At 33.6% G+C, this 18,664-nt stretch overlaps 3 protein-coding genes across 3 annotated transcripts in view; 1 reads left to right on the top strand and 2 right to left on the bottom strand.

Moving 5' to 3' along the window:
- The window catches only part of HELRODRAFT_87454 (hypothetical protein), a gene marked incomplete at both ends in the record, with an annotated part of 23,389 nt that extends 16,172 nt beyond the window's left edge, over positions 1-7,217 (bottom strand). The window contains one exon of the mRNA XM_009028714.1: positions 7,003-7,217. Coding sequence (XP_009026962.1) covers positions 7,003-7,217 — 215 coding nt within the window. The remainder of the gene's footprint in view (positions 1-7,002) is intronic.
- Positions 7,218-9,427: 2,210 nt separating this feature from the next.
- Positions 9,428-12,692, top strand: HELRODRAFT_179954 (hypothetical protein; the record flags this gene model as incomplete). The annotated part of the gene is made up of 2 exons (XM_009028744.1): positions 9,428-9,682; positions 12,594-12,692. The coding sequence occupies 2 exons, from the start codon at positions 9,428-9,430 to the stop codon at positions 12,690-12,692; spliced, it is 354 nt and encodes a 117-aa protein (XP_009026992.1).
- A 58-nt stretch (positions 12,693-12,750) lies between these two features.
- Positions 12,751-13,758, bottom strand: HELRODRAFT_179953 (hypothetical protein; the record flags this gene model as incomplete). The annotated part of the gene is made up of 1 exon (XM_009028743.1): positions 12,751-13,758. One exon carries the CDS (start codon positions 13,756-13,758, stop codon positions 12,751-12,753), a length of 1,008 nt encoding a protein of 335 aa, XP_009026991.1.
- Positions 13,759-18,664: the final 4,906 nt, after the last annotated feature.

The raw sequence follows: 18,664 nt of genomic DNA, 5'->3' as shown, positions 1-18,664 counted from the left end.
CACCATTTTAATTGTTTTCATTAATTTAATGTCATTCCCATCATCTTCCTCATCATCATTACAATTGATGTCAACAAGCTTTAACAATCATCATCGTCGTCATCGTCATCCATTTAGTTACTTCGGAGTTAATATGGCAGTTAAATTGTTACAACCACCAATATCATCATCCCATAATCATCATCATTATCATCGTCGTCTTCATCATCATCATCATCGCCGTCGTCTTCATCATCATCGTCGTCTTCATTATCATCTTCATCTTCTTCATCATCGTCGTCTTCATCATCACCATCATTATCATCACCATAGCCATCATCATCATCATCATAGCCATCATCATCATCACCTAAATGTTTACTTTACAAATTTATTTATAATACTACGACTCATTTGAACTAACATTATCCTCATAATTATTATCATTACCTTCCAAGTGTTAGCGTAACAGTTAAAGCGTCTTGCCCAACTGCTGCAGTGACGAGGTTCGAAAGCAAAGTTAACCAGAAATTCAGTATGTCGGTGGTCTTAAAAACAAGTACCTTACATTCGTTGTTAAACTTTCTCTTCAAATACTCGACAATAATAATTTTACAGGTGACTTCGTTTTTCTCAACTAATACTACTACTTCTACTACTACTACTACTACTACTATTACTACTACTACTAATACTGCCCCTACAACTAGTGTTGCTGCTGTCATTACCGCTGCTTCTGTTACTACTACTACCACTGCTACTACTACTACTACAACTACTACTATGACTACTACAACAACTACTACAACTGCTGCTGCTACTACAACTACTGCTATTACTACTGATAATAATAACATTTGGGTGCGTGATTTAATGAAATGTGTCAAATGAATGAGTACTGGGTAAGTAATGCGCAGGCGTTGGTTGAATTTGTGAAGGAACTTTTTTGTCCCTTTCCGAAGAAATGATTCCGAATACAATTAAACTCTCCTAACCACCGACTGTGTTTTTTTTTTGTTCAAGTTCTTTAAAATATTTCACGTCTTTTCTACAACAACCACGTGAAAACTTATGCAACAAACGTGTGTGTGTGCGTGTGTTTGTTTGTGTGCGTGTGTGTGTGTGTGTGCATGTGCTGTGTAGCACAATATGCACACACATACGGTGTGAAATAATAATTTTGTCAATACCATCAATACCATTTGTGGTTATAGTTGAACCATGTAACATCTCTAACGATAAACTCATTGTAAATCACACACACACCATACACACGCACACACACATGTTTTACACACGCACACACACATGTTTTACACACGCACACAAATACAGACATTTATTTTCATTGTTGTGTTTGTGAGTGCCAGACATTTTCAATCAAACACAAACCGTTTAGAGTATTCTAAATCGTTACATTTCTATACCAGTTAATAATTCACTACTACGTCAAGAAATCAGCTAAAAGATTTGGTACAGCCCCACAATGAATAATGACATTATTTCTAATGCTACCAGCGAAGATGCTGTTACTTGACCATTAATATTCAAGAGGCGTGCCTATTTGTGAAGCGTAACTGGACCATTGCGATAAATAAGTGGTCAAATAATGGTCAAGCAGTTTTCAGGTAGTGGCCAGGGCGGTTGTCAGACAGTGGTCAGCCAGCCTCGAATATAATATTTTCTCTTCCTGTGGGATTAAGTAGGTAGGCCTTCTATTTAGGATGGATTTGGTGTTTTGGGAATTTTTATTGTATATGACCCGTGTCTGGAAGAAAGATCAATAAGTAGAAGTAGAAAAAAAAACAAGAATTAAAAACAAAACGGCCGAGGAGCGATTAAAAAAAAAGTGACGGGACGGAAGCAGTGATGTGCTTGCTTTCTTGTGATTGGCTGACCATCAATCATGTAACAATTCATTAGAGAGACTGTGCTTCTTCGGTGAGGGTTGTTTGTGCATTTCTTACTTTCCTTGTACAACAACGTCTATTTCTACTACTACTACTGCTGCTACTACTACTAATACTACTACTACTACTACTACTACCCTACCTACTATAACTACAACTACTGCTGCTGCTACTTCTAGTAGTAGTAGTACTTGATGAAACAATACATATAGTCGCACACACACACACACACACACACACACACACACACACACACACACACACACGTACACATACAGACAGACAGACTTAAACAAAACTGCTTTACACAATATTTGGCATTGGAGCATGAAGATTGTGTGCTGTTATTGGCCGGCGTGGCTTAACCATATTTTCACCAATATTCTTTTTGGATTAAAAATTTCTAAAATAGAGAGAAAGAAAGAGAGAGAAAGAGAGAGAGAGAGAGAAAGAGAGAAGAAACAAGAAATAGAGAGATAAAAGATAGACTACAAGATGAAAGAATGAAATTATAGTGGATAAAATATAACGGAGCGAGTGAAAATCATGACAAATAGTTTAAATTGAATGTTAGGACGATTCATAATAACAACCGATAAACGAATGAATGAAAATAATAATAATAATTTAAATTCAACGCGTTGTGCCATCAATCAATTAACTGAGGTCATCATTATGTAAAGTATAATCATATCTGCCTGTGTGCATATGTGTGCGTGTGTGTGTGTGTGTGAGTGTGTCCGTATTTGTCATGTTTAAACATTACTTACAGAAAAAACGGTCAGGTTTTATCTTGATGTGTTTGTTCAATATATTTTGATTATGATTATATATAGTGAACATTTAAGATGAACAGATGAACACAATAAGTGAACAAACAGCATAAACTTATAACATGAAAATATAATGTGAACATGAAAGATGAACATATGTACAAAAAACTAGCTTAGGTGAACGTATGGTGAACATATAAGATAAACTTATATGATGAACATGTAGGTTAAATACGTAAAATAAACATGTAAAATGAAAACATGTGAGATGAACACAAGGTGAACCAACAAGGTGAACGACCAACCTATTCTGAAAAATTTTTCAATTACTCAGAAGCTGATAAAATGTGAAAAAAGTCCAACGGGATGGATCGTATATGTTGTAGGTAGGATGTTGACCAGGAGCGGAGGTCAGCAAGTTTGGCGATTGTATGGAATTTTTTATGTTAATTGTGTGTTGTACTACACTTTGTATGGTGTGTTGTTTGCTGCATGTTATTTGTATGTGACTTGTATGTTTTTATTATGTTTTTCGTTTGTTTTTTTATGTTTTAAGTATTTTTTCAGTAAGTTGTTTGTAAGTAATTGTGTTTTGCTCACTATCTTAATTATATTTTACATATAAACTCAATAGTATGTTTATATTTCGTTTATATGGTTAAATATAAGTTTAATATGGCTTAATATGCGTTGTTAAGTTTTGTTTTAATGTTATTCACCTCTGTTTATGAAGCAATGAGAAGTTTGCTTCGTGAGATTGAAGGAATGCATGCAAGTATTCATGACGAGATGATCCGGATTATATAGTAATATCAATGATCTTGTGCTAATTAAAATGAACGACAAAATGGTAAACATAAGCAAGCAGGCAGGCAAACAAACAAACGAACGAACGAACAAACAAACCACAAAAGAACAGACAAACAATTAAACAAACGAACGAAAAAACAAACCACAAAAAACAAACGAACAAATAAACGAACGAACGAAAAAACAAACCAAAAAAGAACAGACAAACAATTAAACGAACATACAAACCACAAAAGAACAAACAAACAAATAAACGAACAAACAAACCACAAACAAACAAATAAACGAACGAACGAAAAAACAAACCACAAAAGAACAAACAAACAAATAAACGAACGAACGAACAAATATAATGGTTCGCATCAGAGTTTGTATTTTATTTCATTTTTTTTTCTCAGAAATTCTTTTCTCACTAAAATTTCCCGATGTACATCGCTTGAACGCTCTCGCGAAAGAAATATGAAATGAAGAAAATCCACTAACGATGATGACGATGATGAAGATGGATAATGAGGTGATGATGTAATGATGATGCAATAATGAGGTGATGATGTAATGATGATGCAATAATGAGGTGATGATGTAATGATGATGATGATGATGAAGCATGACTAAGACAAAAGGACAGTAGTGATGATGTAATGATGATGTAATAATGAGGTGATGATGACAATGATGATGATGATGACGACGGCAACGATGATGATCACGACGGACATTAAAGATGACGATGCAAATGAAGGAACACTCACTCACTCACTCACTTGCTCGCTCGCTCGCTCGCTCACTCACTCACTCACTTACTCACTCACTCACTCGCTCACTCACTCACTCACTTGCTCGCTCACTCACTCACTCACACTCGATCTTCCGATCGTAAATATCAGATGAACCTCAGCGGATTAATATAGGATTTCAACTTTTCAAGCCAATAAATAAAAATGTTACAATACGGATACACACACACGCACACAAACACACACATATATAATTAACATAATTATAGAAAATAATACTAATACTATTACCACCACTACCATAACCAAAAATACTTCTATTATTATAATTACAGGGTCGAATTTTTTTTGGGGGGGTGCAGGAGGGGTTACTACCTCGGGGCCTTCTAAAAAAAGGGCCCCTACAATGAAGAAAAATTATAAAAATTTTACTTTAGTTGCTGTGTTGTCCACAGAAACATTGCCACGCTGTTAAGTAACATTCGGCCTTCTGTGAGATCGTACGTAAAAATTACAACGAACCATTTTATTTCCAACTTTTAACCGATTTGTTAAAATTGCTAAAAAACACTTCTTCGGTAGAAAAAGCTTTGGAGTAGTGCGTGTATGAGCTAAAAGAGAATACAAGCTAATCAACTTTTTGTAAAGATTTGACAACAAATATTTGTTGAAAATAATTTCACTTTATTAAATTACTTCATCTCGTTCCGTTTCGTTTCGATTCGTTAATAACGATACTTTTTAATAAACTGTTATTATTATTATTATTATTACTATAGTAATAGATAAATTAACAGCTACTACTACTACTACTACTATTATTACTACTACCACTACTACTACTATTACTACTACTACTACTAATAATAATAATAAAAACAGTTTATTAAAAAGTATCGTTATTAACGAATCCAAATGAAACGGAACGAGATAAAGTAAGAAAATCGATACGAAATATAGTAGGTGCAAGCTGTAAAAAGCTCACTATCGTTGCGTGTGAATTGAAAGTGAATGAAGACGACGACGTCGTAATTATTTCTAGTTTTATTTAAAACAATTTTTAGGTTATTTAAAATTAATATTTTTGTTATTTGTAATAAATAAATAAATGAATAACTAAATAAATAAATGATTAATTTCTCCTTAAGTCATTTTAACGTAAAAATATCAAACGCCATAGTCTAAAACTTCACATTTCAATTTTTCTAACAACGATTTTATGATAATTTTTTTGAATTTGTTGATGAAATTCTCTCTCTACTATTACTAGAAGTTGTACTAGCATCAAATCATTCGCAACACCAGACTCAATGTTATAATTAGTTGCACACGTTCAAACACATGGTTCTACAGCAGGGGTGGGCAAACTACGGCATATTTCAGCGGCTAGCAAGGCCTTGTTCGCCAAAAATAATGTCGTTTGCCAGACATTATGACCAAAAAAAGGAGTCACAAATCTTAGAAAACAAATCTTGAAAACTTTTTTTTTTAATTTGCTATTTAAGTACATATGCGGCCCTTCAAAGGTGCAGCCCTTCAAAGGTGCGGCCCTTCAAAGGTAAAATAGTTCTCAATGCGGCCCTCACAGCAAAAAAGTTTGCCAACCCCTGGTCTACAGAAATGGTTTCGGTTTTGTCAATTTCTGCCCAGGTATCAGAACGCGGTAGCAATAGGTGAAAAAACGTCAAAGTTGATCATTAGAGATTAACGCTTAAAATGCAAAAAATACATTTTCCATCATTTCTTACAGAATTTTATACAACTCTCTTTTGCTTGCATCTGCCTTTGAGAAAGAAAAAAGTGAAATGAAAGCATTAGAGAAAGAAAAAGAGGAAATGAAGAGTTGAAGAAACGGAGAGAGAAAGATAAGAAAAGAGAGAAAGAGAGAGAGAAAACTGAAAATTGTTTCAGTGAAAGCAGCCCGCTACCGGCAGCGAGTTGTTGTAATAGCTACAGGTTCCTGGTCCAGCCTGGCTTCAATTGCAAAGATATCTCCACTTATCATAAAAAATTTTTGACGCTGTAATTCACGCAACTTTACATCCGCGGTGCGTTTGGAGTTTGAGTGAGTGAGTGAGTGAGTGAGTGAGTGAGTGAGCGAGTGAGTGAGCGAGCGAGTGAGTGAGTGAGTGAGCGAGTGAGTGAGCGAGCGAGTGAGTGAGCGAGTGAGTGAGTGAGTGAGTGAGTGAGTGAGTGAGTGAGTGAGTGAGTGAGTGAGTGAGTGAGTGAGTGAGTGAGTGAGTACTATATGAAGTGAGTACTATAAAAAGAAATAGCAATCAGTGTTACTAAACAAACACACGGTCTGGTTCAGCGTAAAATCTATCTATCTTTCGATAATCTTCAAAATAAACAGCCTTTTTACGGCATTTCAACAGTAAAATGTATTTATTAGCAGCATTTTACAACTAAGATAGGAACATAAAATAACAGTAAACTAACGCAGCTTCTCCAAAAAAACAACAAATGCAAAAACAACGTTACTTACTACGTTACTACACTCACAACAACAACAACAAAAACAACAGCAACAACAACAACAACAATACTGCTAACCACAACAACAATCAAAGCAGCATCACCCTCAATTACTCAATTACAACATATCCACCAACTATTTAAAAAAAACAACAAACACCACAACAACATCAACACACTAACAAAAACGAGAATAACAAATCAACTACGTGATGACGACCATAATAGAAACAAAATTGAAAACAAAAACAACGCAACAACACAACAAACAATAACAAACAACAACAACAAACAATAACAAACAACAACAACAACATAACTAACAATTCAAAGACCATATAGAAAACTCCATTGTTACTATACGTTTCAAAGAGTTCCAGGATATATGGATGCTTCAGACTGTGACATATGCTTGCCTCTCTCTTCAGATCTGCAACAATTATGTATGTTTGTTTGTATGTTTGTTTGTATATATGTATGTAATGTCTATCCAGTGTTTTTCTGGATGGATACCAAACATTGTTATACATAAACCATGAACCATCGTACTAACAACTAACACCTGTTTTGCTAACAGAGTTGAGTCTGTTAATTTACTAACAACTAACATCTAACATGCCTCTCATAGATCATTTAGGGAAAATTTTTATTATTTGCTGAAAATTTGTGTGAACTTGGGACATTTCTGTTTAGGTGGCCATACTAGATGAATTTTATATAAATTCTATTATGGTCATCCTGCTTTCTTTTAATTTTGAGAAGCAAATAAAATTTCGTTTCGTATGTGTATATATATATATATACATATATATATATATTTACATATATACATACATACATACATACATACATACATACATACATACATACATACATACATACATACATACATACATACATACATACATACATACATACATACATACATACATACATACATACATACATACATACATACATACATACATACATACATACATACATACATACATACATACATACATACATACATACATACATACATACATACATACATACATACATACATACATACATACATACATACATACATACATACATACATCCATACATACATACATACATACATACATACATACATACATACATACATACATACATACATACATACATACATACATACATACATACATACATACATACATACATACATACATACATACATACATACATACATACATACATACATACATACATACATACATACATACATACATCATTCTTGCTATTTTGTTGTTAATATTAGTTATAATTTTATAGCGTTTGTGAAAACTGCTATAACGAACGCTATATTAAGTTTTTTATTAATAATAATAATAATAATACATACATACGTACATATTTGCCGCGGCCAGGGCAGCGGACGAGAAAATGAAAAAAATATGGGAACGCCCTCCCCTCGATGGAATTCTTGCCAATATGTATCGAGGTTCTCGGCCCGATGGACCCCAACACCCTTAAATTTCTTAAGGCAATATGTAAAATGATCAGCGTCAGATCAGGCGACAGCAGGGAACTGTTTTTCGCAACTAACCACATTTCGTGCTTGTTGCAGCGGTTCCTGCGTGTCTGTGTGCTTGAAAATATCCAACTGAATGCCAACATGTGCAATTAACGACAAATCAAAGTGTTAATCCATTTGTTACTTGATGTTTGACGGTTCAGTGTCACTCATCATGTTTTGGTTTTAACATACATACATACATACATATATGTATTTATGTATGTATTTATGTATGTATGTATTTGTTTATTTATGTAGTATTAATCGACGTATGTGTGTGTTGTTCATTTATGTATGTATATGTATGTTCGTATATACGTGTACTGTATGTATATATGTGTGTATATGAGTTTATATGTACGTATATATGTACGTATGTATGCATGTTTGCGTATGTATGTGTGTATATATGTGTGTTTATTGGTTTGTACGCTTGTGAGATTTTGAGCAATAGAAGATAAATACGATTCAGTAAGCTAACCATTTATATTATTTTGTTTTTTTCTCTACTAATCCACAGTCAGCATTCAGTGTGTTTTTATGGATGTATGTGTGTGTGTATGTGTGTGTGTGGTTTTTGTTTACATCTGTGTGATTGGTTGGCTGGTTGGTATGTTTAGTTGGTTGGTTGGATGGTTGGTTGGATGTTTGGTTGGTTGATTGGTTTGTAGGTTGATTGGATGGTTGGTTGGTTGATAAGTTGGTTGGTTAGTTGGTTGGTAGACAGACATGTGCGATGTTATCATGTTGAGAATGATGCAATAATCTTTATTGGATTGTATTCTTGTAGCAATAAATGCCATTCCAAAATCACTATGCTGTCATTCATGTTTTGGGTTGTTGTTGTGTTGCTGTTGTTGTTTGTGTTGTTGTGTTGCTGTTGTTGCGTTGCTGTTGTTGCGTTGCTGTTGTTGTTTGTGTTGTTGTCGTTGAGGTTTTGTGGGTTTTTTTAAATTTTGTTTTTGCTAAATCCATTGCGATTATTTTGAAACTTTTGTTGAATATTCAAAAATTATAGTGCTTATCTTTATGCTGTTAACCTTCGTTCACTATACTCACGGTAATGTGGTTTGTTCATTTGTTATGAAAACTAACAAACAGGAAACACGTTTAAATGCAAGAATGACGTCAGCAGCAGTTGCACTCATTAATAATAACAATAATAATAATAACAACAATAACAAATTAGACCACAACATGGACAACAACATAGATAACAACATAATAGTTGGCAACAACAACATAGACGGCAACATAGACGGAAACATAATAGTCTGCAACAACAACATAGACGGCAACATAATAGTCTGCAACAACAACATAGACGGCAACATAGACGGAAACATAGTCGGCAACAACAACATAGACAGAAACCACACATCATCAACAACAGCAAAACCAATGGCGACGGCTTTTTCACAGCTGCGTCGAAAAAATGTGCTGATAAAAATAGTATGTATGTATGTGTGTGTGTGTGTGTGTGTGTGTGTGTGTGTGTGTGTGTGTGTGTGTGTGTGTGTGTGTGTACGTATGTATGTTTATGTATGTATGTATGTATGTATTATTATTATTATTATTATCATTAAAATTTATGAAGCGCTTATTAAAAATAATAGTGTTAATTTTTCAAAAGCGCTATCCTATAATTAACAGAAATAGCTGAAAAAGTAGATAAAATAAACCACAAATAAATCAGTTCACAGTTATTGGTTAAATAAATAAGTCTTCAAATTCTTCCTAAAGTTTTCAATCCCTGAATCGCACACCCTCAACGACCGTGGCAAACCATTCTATACAACCGCCCCCGACACTGCAATATTTCTTGCTCCTATCTGCAAACGAAAAACAGGCACAACCATCAAATTATCATCATCAAATCTTAGACTTGTGCCAATACGCAAATTTGATCTCTTTTTATTGAACTTGCATGTCAAATATTCTGGCGTAAATCCATTTAAAACCTTGTACATTACCATACAGATTTTATATATTATCCTTTTATTGACAGTTAGCCAATGTAGGTTCCTCAAAATTGACGTAACGCGATCAAATTTAGCACCACCTGCAACAATTTTAGCAGCTCTATTCTGGATGGACTGAAGCATCACAATCGATCTGTTCGGTAAACCATAAAACAAGCTATTGCAATAGTCCAAACGTGAATGGACGAACGCGTGCATTAATGACTGTAATGTTGATTTGTTCAATGATTTTTTAACTCGATTCAATCTTTGCAGTTGGAATGAACATGTCTTCACAATTGTTTTTATATGATCATTCAGTTAGTTTGGTGTCAAAAATACACCCCAAATTTGTAGCCCTATGGCAAAACTGAACATTTTCATTTTGTATTATAACTGAATTAATACCAACCCTTGATAACTGCTGCCAGGTGCCTATAGGAAGAAACTGGGACTTGCACTGATTTAACTTCAGATAATTACACGACATCCAAACATCCAATTTATTCAAACATTCGGTAAGCTTGTTAATTTCAAAATGGAAGGTATCAGGTTTACTACCTAAAATTATCTGAATGTCATCTGCGAAAGCATGATATTTAAAACCAAATGACTCGATAACTCCATAAAGATCAGCTGTATATAATAAGAACAAAATAGGTCCAAGCACAGAACCCTGTGGTACACCGGAGGAGACCAGTTTTATATTTGACAAATTATTTTTATAAGAGACTTGTTCTGTTCTTCCAGAAAGATAAGATTTAAACCAATCAATCACCGTGCCCGAAATCCCAAAATCGTTGTTCATTCTCTCCAACAGAATACCATGATCTACACAATCAAATGCTGCAGACATATCCAAAAACGTCAACAGAGAAACATTTTGCTCATCAATAGCAGCATATATTTCTGATAAAACATATAACAAAGCAGTTTCCGTAGAATGGTAACGTCTATATCCAGACTGGTAGAGAGGAATCAATTTATATTTATCTAAGAGTTTTAACAAACTTTTTGCTACGACGCGTTCGATGACTTTCGACACAAAACACAAGTTTGAAACTGGTCGGTAATTCCTTAGATCACTCCTATCTGCATTATTTTTTTTCAAAATTGGGAGAACAATTGCATGCTTACAACGAGCAGGAAACGCACTAGTTGTCAAGCTTAAATTGACAAAACTTGTCAAAAAAGTAAATAAATCTAAATACTTCTTAAGAACATAAGTAGGAATCAAATCCAATAGACACGTCTTTGATGGTAAATTAAATATAATCTTTTTTAATTCCGTTTCAGTTACAGGTGAAAAAAATGAAAACAATTCATCACTGTTTAATTTACTTTCATCAAAAGCTGGTTGATTTGCAACGTTCGTAGTTTGTCTAACTCTATCAATTTTCTCGAAAAAAATTTAAAAATTGATCAGAGCTATTATCTGGCGCTTCTTGAATTGAAATCGAATTGTTATTGCATAATACTCTGTTGACAATGCTCCATAGATTTTTAGGACTATTTTTATTATCATTGATTAATTTTTTCCAATAAGAATTTCGCTTTTTTGAAAAAAGCTTAGTTTTATGCTTCAAAGCTGTGACCCAATCACCACGACGCTCAGGCAGCAAACAGTTTCTATATTTTCTTTCTCTTCATTGACAATCTGCTCTTGCAATGTAACATTCCTTATCAAACCAAGGACAGATTAGATCACACCTAATTTTAACATAACGAAGTGGTGCGATTATATTAACTATCTTCGTCAAATCATTAAAAATATTAAATTCACAATCAATGTTGTCGCTTTGACACGGTTTAGATAAAGGAGATTTTTCCACAAGCGTTGCTAAGTCATCACCATTCATATACTTCCAAGATCTGACTAATTTTATCTTTGTCTTGTTACATAATTGTTTTATTGGTATTTGAACCAAAACCAAACCATGATCAGAGTGACACCACTTGGTAAAACTCTACAATCTGTAGCCTGGAAATCACTAGAACTGGCAATTAAATCGAGTGTACCACCAAGATCATGAGTCGGTTTATTTACATGATTTGTTAATTGAAACATTTCAAAAACTTCGAGTAAACGAATGGTATTCTGATCATTAGCTCTTTCAAGATGAACATTAAAATCACCCGCTAGCAAAACATTTGAACTTAGAACAGAAATATTTTCTAATACATTTACAAGTTCTTCAAAAAACAAAGCACTAACCAATGCCGAGCCAGGTCTGTATACCCGCCAACAAAACAAAATCTGTTTTATTTATTATGAATCTAAGAGCAATAGCTTCAAACGTAGTCAGTAGTGGTAAACTAACTTCTTTGCATCCAAAACGAGATCTATGAAATACAATCAAACCACCATGATGTGGGGTCTCAAATAATCCACAAAATTAAAGCCCGATGGCATTGACAATTTAACTGAAATATTATCTGACGCCCCATGCCAAGTTTCAACCAACACAAAAATATCCAGCCCATCCAAAATCAATTCATGAACAATATCAAATTTTGAAACAATTGATCTGATATTTAATAAACCAACATTTATTAAATTTACTTTATCTCCGGATGAAATGTTACAATCCTCCACCTTCCCACTGGCCCCACTACTCTGTATAAAAAACCCGACTTATCAGCTGCTTCATCCACTTTTGCCTTGTCAACCAGAGCCCTGTGCTCCTTCCTTTGGTCAATAGTCAAATCATGGCTAAGACCAATGTGTTTAAACTCTTCAGACAACGACCTCATTCTGGAGACGTTCCGCATGATGTTATTTTTGACATTCAAATTATCAAATTTTACCAATATCGGTCGAACAGCACCATCTTTCTTTTTTCCGAGTCTCATAACTTTGACAATGTCTTTTTCAGATATCTCGTCCAATAGATGTTTTAATATTTTCTTAATATTAGAACGGTCGCTATTACCCTCATCCAGGCGGAAGAAAACTAAATTCAATTCTCTCTCTTTAAGTATAGTTGCATCATTTAACGTTTTATGTACAGCCTTTACTCCATCATTAATGACATCAACACGGTCTTTGACTTCACGTCTAACAATGTCGGCAAATGTGGTACCCATCTCATTGTTGACTACATTGACATTGGTTTTAACTTCTCGCTTAACAATGTCAGCGAACGTATTACCCATTTCATTTTTCAAGTTTGTTATTTCATTACGAACTGACGATTCACTATTATCAAGTCGAAACAATGTACGTTCATTTAACATAAGACTTGCTTTAATATTATTCATTTCTTGTTGGAGTTCATCATTAAATTTATCCAACTTTGACAGAATCTGAGCACTACCAGCCTCAAGATCATTGAACATTTTCTTGAATTCAAAACCTTTTAGTTCGGTTGACGATTCAACACAGTCGTCACAGAACCATTTTAAATTGTTATACGCTTCAACTATCTCGCATATAGGTTCGGTCAAAAGTGTACATTCCAAATGAAAAATACTATTACATCGATAACAGCATACACGTTTTTTATTCACCTTTAATTCTTTCAAACACTTTCTGCATGTACATTTCTCACCTTTAGCTGCAGACATGCCGGCGCACACAAATTATAATGAGCAATCACGTGACTCCAAATTAAAAAAAAACTTATTCTATAATTATGATTAAACTTTATAAATAACTAAAATTATAATATTATTTAAACTAATTTATATTAAACTAAATTTACTTAATCGATTATTATAAAATACAACAGAAATTTATCGAAATTAACGAATAAAATTGAGATTTACTAGCAGCGAAAAATATCCAACCGTTACAGCCAACTAACTAAGTGTGTATATATGTTTCTTCATTAAAAAAAAAACTTATTTTGTTGATTCTGACAAGTCATGAATTCTTCCCACAGTTTAAAAAAAGCCTGATACTCCAGAGATTTCTAACACATTGCGTGTGTTATCATGAAATGAGATGGGAGTTTTGTTGGTGAAAAGCGACTCGACAATAACAGTTTATCGCATCTGTTTTTATATTGTAACTTTTGTTGATTACAGAAAAATTATTGTGGTTATTTTTATGTTGCTAAACAAGACGACTATACAATAACAGTTTTTAATGTCATTTTGTTTGGAGTGATTTGCAGGGATTTTAGCGTCGACCCGGTTTGTCTTTCAAGAAGTTCAAGAAATAGTTGAAGACAAACTTATCCGATAATTACAATTCTTTTTCGTTACTTTACTTTATTCTTTAGTTATGAGAACTTTAGAGATTACATTTTAAAAATCGCTATATAAGTGTCATTATTATTATTATTATTTTATTATTATTTTATTATTATTTTATTATTGTTATTATACAAAATACACACATGTAAATTTTCAATTAACATCTTTAAGTAAAATATAAATTAAATAATAATATCCGCGCCTTTGAGATGCATTAAAGGGCGCTATATAAATTCTCTAATAATAATAATAATAATAATAATAATAAACTTATTTATTTATTAAAATTTTTGAAGACAAAACATATTTTGAATTTTCTTCATTATAAAAAAACTTATTTTGCCGTCTCTGTTGCCGTCTATGTTGCCGTTGCGGTCTAAGTTGCCGTTTATGCTGCTGTTGCTGTTTATGTTGCTGTTTTAATTTTCTAATTAAACCCACTACTGTATCTGCGGTCATCATCAACAACGTTAAAAAATAAATGCCTTCATCAAATATTAATATTTACATTACGTCAAATGTTGCTTGGAATTACGTCATAAGAATAGGAAGGCGTTTATTGGCGAAAGGCGGGTTTTTTGGTGACGGCATATCTGATGAAATTAAAATTTTTGAAAAGTTTCCTTTAATAATAATAGTTATAATTATAATGATGATGATGAAGAAGTTGAAGAAAAAGATGACGATGATGAAGATGATGATGATGATGATGAAGTAAAAGAAGAAGAAAAAGAGGATGATGACGAAAACGACGATGAAGAAGAAGAAGATGACGACGACGATGATGATGGTAGAGTTTAATGTAAAAACGAAACCTTGAAAATGAGTGAGAGTTAGGGGAGCTGATGTTGAGTAATAATCAGACGGATTTTGTCATGCCGGCGATGATGATAATGATGCTGCTGCTGATGGTGATGACGATGATGATGATAATGATGATAAAGGAGATTATATTTATCAAGATGATGATGAAATCGATAATAATAGTAATAATAACAATAATAATATTAACAACAACAACAATAATAATAATGTTGATGATGAAAATGATGATGATGAAGAAGAAAAGGAAGATGAGAAGGAAGATCACATTAAGATAAATGACAACAATGAAGATGGCAGTGATGTAATGATGACGTCGGTTGATGATGATGGAAAATAGAAGCATGCCAAATGCTTGCTGTTTCCTGGGCAGCAATGATGATGATGACGATGATGATAATGATAATGATGACGACGTTGATAATAAACAACAAAATTTTTTTTCAGAAATGGGCAAAATAAATGTGCTGTAAAATGTATATATATATATATACATATATATGTATGTATATATATGTATGTATATATATATATATATATTCAATATATATATATATATATATATATATGTGTGTGTGTGGTGGTGTTGTGTGTGTGTGTGTGTGTGTGTGTGTGTGTGTGTATACACAAAAATTTCACAATTTCCGGTAAAGCGATTCCAGTGCCGCAATCCAATTCAGTAAATAGTTTGGGCAAATGGTATTATGCTAGTCCGAAAGACGTTGATGAAATAGGAAAATTAGAAAATACTTGCTCAAAATACATGGAAGTTGTCAGCAAAGTGGAACTTCAAGGTAAATTCAAAGTATGGTTGATTCAGTTTGTGGTGGTACCAAAGCTTCTATGGCCTCTAACAGTTTATGAAGTCAACTTACCCATACGAGAGAGCCTTGAAAGAAAAATCAACCGGTACACACTTGATTGGTTGGGACTTCCTGCAGGTCTGACGTCGTTAGCGTTATACAGTGGAAGAACGCTACTGACACTCCTTCTGAAACTTCTGGTGGAAAAATTCAAGGTTGCAAAAATTAGGTGTCAATGGATGTTGAACAATTCAGCTGACGAGTGTGTGAAAAAAGTGAAGCCATCGTTAAAAACAGGGGAAAAATGGAACGCAGAGAGAGAAATAAAATTCGCGGAGGAGGCGTTAAAGTTTAAGGAGATTGTGGGAGACGTTCAAAGTACAGAACATGAAGTGGGCTGGTTTTCAAATACGTGGTGGTCGAAGGCATCGACTGAACTGAGGGGACAGATGATTGTAAACAAAAAAAGGAAAGAATACGACATGGAACGAGTGGTGACAGCCGTTCAACAAAATCAACATGGCAGTTGGACAACAGCTTTTTGAAGGATTTAGGTTTGACAGATAAAAGACGATCGAGTTGTATGAAGAACATAGGCCATACAGCTGAACAAGCGTCTTACTGGATATGGTTATATAAGAAGAAAAAAGAATGCGAGTTTAAATAATTACCAGACGAGCTTGTGAGCACGTAAGGCTTCCGATTCGGCTTAGCGTGTTACTTGGCTCGTAGATATAACTCACATCGTGATATGTTTAATGCGAACCGTCTGGCACGAATTTTTCAGTATAAAAGAAGTTGATTTCAAAGTGAGTCAAAGCTTTTGTTCAGCAAGAGACATCCAACTATCCTCTGGATGTGGCCCTGTTTCTCGAGAGTGTCAGGAAGTTAAAGGGCCGAAACACTCGTTGACGGAAACCCTTCCTATGAAGACTCTCGCTGAACGCTCGTTATGTTCTAGTTTCTACATACAAATGTTGTATTTTTACATATGGTGTGTGTGTTGTGGAAGGAACAGAGAAAGAGAGAGAGAGAGGGAAAGAGAGAGGGAGAAAAAATTAAGAGAGAAGAGAGAGAGAAAAAGAGCGAAAGGAAGAGAGAGTGTGTTGAAAATTATAGTGCAGGAAGAAGAATCAATTTAGCGAGTTGTTTTGTTTACGAACTCAACTTTCGACGGACAAAAATGAATTTTAATTTTAAAACTGAAAATGTAAAAAATTTTGTAAAGGTTTGAAAAACTTTTTGCTTTAATGGAAACATACATTTGCATGATGAAGATATAACATGGTTTCGACAAAAATAAGGAAAACTGTTTACGTGTGTGTGTGTGTGTGTGTGTGTGTGTGTGTGTGTGTGTGTTGGTATGACCCTTTTTTGTTTAAAGTTTATATTTATGTTCATGTTTGAAATGAAAAGGTTTGAAATGGATATATGGAATGAAATATTCATTCACCTAATATTCATCATTGTTTATGTGTGTATGTGTGGGTGTGTATGTGTGTATATGTTGTGTGTGTATGTATAAAAGTATGTATGCGTGTGTGTATGTATGTGTTAGCGTATGTATGGGTTTGTATATATGTGTATTATGCATGTATGTATGTATGTATGTGCCAAAATTTACTCAGTTTGTTTCAACAGAAACCTTTTATTTCGCATATATATCAACCATTAAAATTATGAATAAAAATTATTGTCTAAAATAATTATGTGTATTTATACCGGTGCTTCAGAATAAAAATAAAAATTTTAGTAAACAAATTAATTTTTTTTCGTAACATACAAAAAATAATATATAAAACGTTCAGTTAACAAACAAATAAACAAATTAAAAATCAAACAAACATACAAAGAACAAACAAACAAAATAAGTATTTTTTTTCAAAAAACCAAAAACACACCCGAACGACGCTTGGAATCCTTAGTGTACTCCAATAGCCCCATCAAATATTCCTAATCTAACTCCCTCAATGATAATAAAATATTTTTCCACACTAATTTCCATTTTCACTCTGCTGAATTTTTTATAATTTTCTATTCTTTACTTAATATTTTTCTTATTTCAAACTGAAAAAGTTGTTCTCGAATCGTCTATCAAAAATTTTTGGAAATAAATTCCTGACTGGATATGGTGGAATGGTGGAATAATTCATGCGTTGGCACTAGATGCACTACACACAGTTTTTTTTTTTTTTTTTTTTTTTGTAAGCGACCAGTACAATGTGCTAAGTTCGAAAAATGTGCTAAGTTTAGAAAAATATATAATTTCATTGTTTTATTTTCTAGAGAGAAAAATAAGTTTGTTTAAAATAATTATTTATGAAATATTTTTGCGACAATAATTTTATTCTTTGTATTTCAGAATAAATGATTTTTTTCAAAATAAAGGTTGCAACATGTGACGATGATAAATAGAAACGAATGAAAAGTGTTGATGAACATTGTGATGACGATGATGAGGAAGATGAGGAGGAAAAGGACGGAAATGATGACGAAAATGATGATGACGATAAATGGGGATAAATGTACGATGATGCCAGCAGCAAATGCATTTGAAACATGTGAATGTGATGTGGTCTTCGTATCAGTGCTGCCCATCTGACCGCCACACGCCGCGCAAACACGGCGACACATTCGTCCCATTTAAC

Source organism: Helobdella robusta (genome assembly GCF_000326865.2).
Source record: "Helobdella robusta unplaced genomic scaffold HELROscaffold_58, whole genome shotgun sequence".
Taxonomy (NCBI): domain Eukaryota; kingdom Metazoa; phylum Annelida; class Clitellata; order Rhynchobdellida; family Glossiphoniidae; genus Helobdella; species Helobdella robusta.
Note: the sequence above shows the minus strand (reverse complement) of the source record. Positions and strands in the feature narration are given on the sequence as shown.